The sequence below is a fragment of the Musca vetustissima genome, unplaced genomic scaffold, assembly GCF_032173495.1.
Source record: "Musca vetustissima isolate MV318-11 ecotype Yass unplaced genomic scaffold, APGP_CSIRO_Mvet_v1 utg431962, whole genome shotgun sequence".
NCBI classification, from domain to species: Eukaryota; Metazoa; Arthropoda; class Insecta; order Diptera; family Muscidae; genus Musca; species Musca vetustissima.
In genome coordinates, this window is record NW_026880158.1 from 18,108 (window position 1) to 24,709 (window position 6,602).

Sequence of the window (6,602 nt, forward strand, 5' to 3'; positions counted from 1 at the left end):
ATACACTCTATACCGTCATCTATTATTGGTTCTAGGGTATCCTCTTCACCGCTACTATTTGATACCAAAAGTTTTTTTTTTAAATGCTCCTTACAGATCCTCAGCACGATGTCTGTATCTGTCACCAGGTTTCCTTCTTCATCTCTACAGGAGGATGTGCCTGCACCAAAGCCTTTGGTTTGGTGTTTTACTCGTTGGTAAAATTTCCGGACTTCATTCTTACTCCTGTACATCTCGATTTGCCCACGTTCACATTTTTCTTGTTCTTTCCTCGTTTTTTTATTATTAATAATTTTCTGTTGTCAATTAAATCAAACAGATACTGAAAAATATAGATGTAAAAAAAACCATGGTAAAAAGTAAAAAAGGTTGCCAGTCACACATTGACAACCATTAATTTAGGCCCCGGCGAGATTCGAACTCACGATCTCCTGTTTACTAGACAGGCGCTTTAACCAACTAAGCCACGGCGCCATGTTGCCATCAATGGGAATATTATCACACATAAAATGAGAGTGTGTTCGTATGACACATACTTTCACGTAAGACAACAAAAATGTTCCCCGTATAAATACCCCACAGTTGTAGTTACGTTCTCGGTTATAACAGGGTTGCATTTCTTTGATTCGGGGCCAAGCATTAGATGTGTTCCTTTATATTTTAAAAGACAATTTTTTTGTTTCTCTTCCTCCAAGGAACGGAAATGCCAAGAACAATCTTTATCTAATAAGAATCCGCACCTAAATAGGGTGAGGACTTTATATTTGGAAATACATAGACCTAGATTGACTATTTTCTGGGACCAATATATTCCATTTTTTAATACCAAACATTCTGGGAGTAGTGTTCATTTTGTCTACATAGATGACCTTCTATGGGACTTCGGGGTACAGAATAGCTTATATAAGCCCTCCATACTAACTGTTATTGCAAAAATAATTATTAAATAATTAAATACTCCAGAAAGTCAAGTTATTTTCTGTTAACATAAACAAACTTTATAATTAAAAGTTCACATAGTTCATTTCAGTGAATACAGGCCATTGAACTACATTGTAGAACAAAACAACTGATTACTAGATTCTCCTTAGTTGTTCTTTGAAGTTAAGTTTATTTTTGTTGTTTTTGTTATAAATATTGCAAAAAATAAAAAGATATAAAAACAATGGAAGACGAACTGCTAGATTTTCGTGATTTTACACAATTGGAAGCATTTAAGTTTGACGATGAAAAAGTATCAACTGTCACCTCCAGAGAACAGGTGGGTCAATTTGTTTACCTTTGCTCCACAAAATTACAAATTTCTTCGAAATATTTACAGCAAAAAACCGAGAATTCCATAGAAAAATGTTTCGATCGTTATCTGCAGCTACGCTATTTGGATGGTCGAAGGATAACGAAATTCTATCGGGAGCAACATCAACGATTTCTAGAATGTATGCTACATCGTTTGCCACCGAATTACGAGTGTTTGGACAGCAGCCGGCCGTGGTGTGTCTATTGGATTCTGCAGGCGGCCCATGTACTAAATTTTACATTTTCCCCAGAAACATTGGAACATGTGGTGCAGTTTTTGGAAAAGTAAGAAAAGGATTTCTCTACTTCACACCGAAAAATAATATTGTTTTTCTTATTCAGATGCCGTCATCCTCAGGGTGGATTTGCCGGTGGACCCGGTCAATATCCACATTTGGCACCAACATATGCCGCTGTCAACAGTTTGGCCATGATCGGTACACCGAGTGCATTTCGCGCCATTGACCGTGATTCGTTGGAGAGATTTTTATTTTCAGTACGTGAGCCAGACGGCTCATTTCGTCTGCACGTTGATGGTGAAACTGATGTGAGAGGTGCCTATTGTGCCGTTTCAGTGGCTAAGCTAACAAATATGCCCGAAGAAACTATAAAGAAATTATTTGATAAGACTGGTGATTGGATTGCAAGTTGTCAAACGTATGAAGGTGGTTTTGGTGGGGCGCCCGATTTAGAAGCCCACGGGGGTTATACATTTTGTGGTATTGCAGCATTGGCCTTGCTCAATGAGGGTCATAAATGTCAACAGGAACAATTGTTGGTATGTATAGAATTTGGAATAGTTTAAAGGTCTATAAGTCTAGGGATGTATGTCATCTGCCTATAAGATAAACTATAAGATAAATGTCGGCTACACATAAAATCTATTAAAATTCAGAAGATTCTGTCGAGCAGAAGGAAGGAAGGAAGTCTTTATAGACTTATAGTTGAAGCAAGCCTTTTATAGGCGAGTTGAAGCGAGCCTTTTATAGGCGAGTTGAAGCGAGCCTTTTTATCGGCGAGTTGAAGCGAGCCTTTTTATCGGCGAGTTGAAGCGAGCCTTTTTATAGGCGAGTTGAAGCGAGCCTTTTTATAGGCGAGCTGAGCCTTTTTTAAGCGAGCTGAAGGGAGCCTTTTTATAGGCGAGCTTATCTTAAGGGAAGATTGTAAGCTGAAGTGCAATATGTTTCCTGAAAGAAAACGAAGAGAGTATCTTTGACTCTCTTTATAGAGACTTCTTTGACTTCATTTCGTCTTCCACTGAACTTCAGGTTGGATATTAAGATACCATATAATTAAATAGTCATTCCTGAAATTCAGCTCTTCCGTTAACACCTTTTCTCATATCCCCTATAAAGATGCCCTGTTGAGACTCAGTGGGAAAATACGAAATTTTGGAGACCCATATGCCGGGAAATATTTCTCTGTAATCGCAATAAACCATCCTAAACATAACTTCTTCCTTTATTTGCCCACCGAACATGTTCTAATGATTATTGTTGTTCATTTTTATTTTCAGAAATGGACTTTACAAAGACAAATGGCCTATGAGGGTGGTTTCCAGGGACGTACCAATAAATTGGTTGATGGTTGTTATTCATTTTGGGTTGGAGCTACGATACCCATTACCCAGGCTATTATGAACAATGATGGCAAACCTTTGGCCAAGGCGCTATTCGATATTGGTGCCCTGCAAGAGTATATTTTACTTTGTTGTCAAAAGACGAATGGTGGTCTTATAGATAAACCGGGAAAGTAAGTGGTGCCACCTTGCAATTTTTCCAAAAATAATCAAAACTTTATTTGTTTTATTTTTTAGACCCCAAGATCTATATCACACCTGCTACACCCTTAGCGGTATTGCCATTGCTCAACATTCTGAATCCGCTGAAATTCCTGCAGTCTTAGGCGACCCAGTCAATGAACTACAACCCACACATCCTCTCTTCAATGTACCTCCAGATGCTGTAGCGCATACAACACATTTCTATGAGCAATTAAATAAATTACGTTCCTTTGCCGATTTCAATATTAATGATGATGGGAATAACAATGACGACGTTGCGGAAGATCCTGTTGAAGAAATATAATTGTAATGAAAAGATGTTGTGAGAATCGACCCTCTCTATTTCTCTGGCGTGTTTTTATATGTATTTCATATTTATATAAACCAAATGTTAAAATCCCATATTTTTTGTAAATGCATTTTATGTAGCATAAATGTAAGAACAATAAATTCTTTTTTGGGAGAATTAGGAGACTGTATCCTCTGTATTATACCCGTATTCTAGTACTCTCAAGATGACCACTTGCAAAAATCAAACAAACAGAAATAATACAGAATAGCAGAAAGATGAACTAAATGTCCGTTTTTAAAATAATAACAACAAGAAAAAATATTTTGATCTTTGATGGAATTTAAACGTGATACACCAAAAAATAACAAAAACAACAACTAATAAATGTTAATTTTTTTCTTAAAAACCAAATTAGAAAATTGTTTGAAAATGATTTTGTTTTAACAGCCAAAGAGACCTATACGGATCAATGGGAAAACAGACTAACTCTTGGGGTAGTTGGTGGTCAGAATTTGTTCTAAATCGGCTTTGGTGAATTCCTTCCATCTGATGAATATGAAAATATCCGCCCAAAATCCACAGGCACTTACCTGACAATAGAACGCTTCTGTCCAAAATAAGCAGTGTTAATATGAATAAAAAATGGATATAATTTTCCTTGTATTTTATTGTGCCAAACAACGCAAAACATTTGACATTAATTAAAAAATAATAATTCAATGGAAATATATAAAAATATAACAAAAAAGTAATGAAATTTATATATTAGGGCAAATGCCTTGGTTCTATATTAAGTAATTTATTACGTTACGGACTACAAACTACTGATGTACAGTGCAAATAATTAATTATATGCCCCCTATGTTTTTTACAAAATATTCCAGAATAAAAACACCAAGATAGAGAAACATAAAACCCAAATCAGAAATATTTTTGTTACAACAAAATAAAGATAACATTCTGCAGATGGAAAAAATATCAAATATCAATCAATTTGGAACTTGATTGTTTGCATTTTCTCTAGGCGAATAAAAAAATTGTAATTGTAAAATATTTTATTAAACTTCCCCCCCATATATTCCTTGCGCTTCTTGCATTTATTCCTTGCGTTTCTTGACCTTGCCACTCTTCACAGAATGTAGTGTTGTATCCACTTTATCTTTACCATTTGGTGTACCTTTTGATGACTTCTTTTTGCCACGTGACTTTCCCAGGGCATTAAAATCGATAGCCTCATCATCATCTTCATTGCCATATTTGGCCATTAATTTATCCATAAGAGAATTGAAACCTTCTTCACGTGATTTTTGCCGGCACATAATAGCTTGTTCCAAACTACCACCACCACTGCCATTTTCAGCTTTCTTTTTATTTTTCGCCTCAATTTTAGCCAATATTTCTTTGGCCTCCTTCGATTCTCGGGCATATTTCTTATGGCGTTTCTTACGTTTCAATTCCGGTTCATGGGTGAAAATTTTATATTCTGGTACCTCACCATCATCGATCATTTTACGTACAATTTCCTGTATACGTGGTTCATCTTCCACCTTCATAAATGGCACTGAATTCATCATATAATTAATACAACCCTTGCCATTTAAGTAGGCCTTCTTGATGTCGGTCTTTTCCAAATCTGAACCAACATAGGATTTTTCATAATTATTAATATCTTCTGTGGTAATGGGTTTGAAAATTTTCTGCCACAACTCTAGCCAATTATTCAATTTGCCTTCCAAATTCTCATCGTCATCATCAATGATACCCTGTTCATCGTACAGAGCTCTTTTATCCTTATCGGTTAGAGTTTGATACAGTTTGGATAGAAGTTTAAATTTTTCTGTAGCATCTTTCTTTTGGGCTTCGGGTACACGATCCGGATGTACTAACAGTGATAATTTGTAATAGGCCTTCTTCAATTCTTTTTCGGTGGCAGTTTTTTCTACTTGAAATAATTTATAGATGTCCTTCGTGTCGAAGAGTTTTTCACAGAGTTCCAGGGTGGACATTTTTGATGTGGTAATTGGCTGAAAATAAAAAATATAAAACAATTGTTAGTAAAATCATGTAAATTTATTTAATATAGAAAAAAGACACAAGCGGTTGATCATGTTCATATATTATATATCCCAAAAGGAAATCAGCACTTTGTGACAGCCACCTTTGGGCTGGGTATGAATACCCACACATAATTATGCATTGGTCACACTTGAAAATTATCGCTCAGTCGATTATATATATTTGGGTCACAAAAAACCACAAACAAATTACAATTAATTTTATTTATGTGGTTGAACTTATCGCTTCCATCAAGAAGTTGTAAAAAGGTAAACAAAATAATAAAAACATCTGTTCGTGCCTACCAGTGTTGTAAAGGGACTCAATTTCATGTTGCGAAGTTACACCATGGTGTAACTACCAATGTCTTTCAAACTGTGCCTGATCATAAATTGTACGATCAATCCTCAAACCAAATATGTACAATTTATCGAATGAATCAAATTTTGATTTTTTTGATTAAATAATAAAAATAATAATGAATACAATTTATTATGTAGTAAACTACTTGAATACTATTTTGGTATACACCAAATATACATTACTACTGAAAATATTCTTACAAGTGATGTAATTTAGCGCCATCTGGAGATTAAACCCAGAACAAAGGATAAAAAATATCGAGATCCACCATGGTTGATATTTGAGTGACAGTATATCACTATATTTCCACCATGTGCATTCTGACCTTCATTGAAAGTGACATTGAAGTTACGATTTAGAAAGTCATAGACTGTCAGAGTGAAGGTGATATACTTAAAACCACCACGAAGTACATAATAGCCGTTAAATAAATACAAAAAGTCTGTAAAATAAATGGTGAACCAGTGAAATTATATACAGATTTTAATTAAAATCAATTAAAAATATCATCCATGAATTGTCATAGCTGACGTTGACGTTATTAAAATATTTTTGATATTAAAAAATTTTACACTCGGGTAAGAATTGCAATAAGTTCTTTAAATATATGTATATATATATTTTATAAAACAAATTATTTCATCCTTCTTAAAGGATATTGTGGTAAAACCAGGAGATCTTTTTATCAGGAACAAGCAGTCCTCAGGTTGGAATATATATGTATATATATATATATGTTGCAAACTAACTTCACCTGTGGATGGTGAAACCACTTTATCCCGGAATTCACAATAAATGAGAAAGCTTCACTTA

General features: G+C 34.7%; 2 protein-coding genes and 1 non-coding gene across 3 annotated transcripts; 1 reads left to right on the forward strand and 2 right to left on the reverse strand.

Annotated features, from left to right (window-relative positions):
* Positions 1 to 400: 400 nt before the first annotated feature.
* Trnat-agu (transfer RNA threonine (anticodon AGU)) lies at positions 401 to 474 on the reverse strand. The gene has a single exon. It is a non-coding gene; the product is annotated as a tRNA-Thr (tRNA).
* A 691-nt stretch (positions 475 to 1,165) lies between these two features.
* On the forward strand, positions 1,166 to 3,383 carry LOC133325572 (protein farnesyltransferase subunit beta-like). Its single transcript, XM_061534313.1, has 5 exons — positions 1,166 to 1,261; positions 1,322 to 1,581; positions 1,639 to 2,074; positions 2,813 to 3,048; positions 3,113 to 3,383. The coding sequence occupies exons 1-5, from the start codon at positions 1,166 to 1,168 to the stop codon at positions 3,381 to 3,383; spliced, it is 1,299 nt and encodes a 432-aa protein (XP_061390297.1).
* Positions 3,384 to 4,468: 1,085 nt separating this feature from the next.
* Positions 4,469 to 5,377, reverse strand: LOC133325573 (J domain-containing protein CG6693-like). Its single transcript, XM_061534314.1, has one exon. It carries the CDS (start codon positions 5,375 to 5,377, stop codon positions 4,469 to 4,471), a length of 909 nt encoding a protein of 302 aa, XP_061390298.1.
* Positions 5,378 to 6,602: the final 1,225 nt, after the last annotated feature.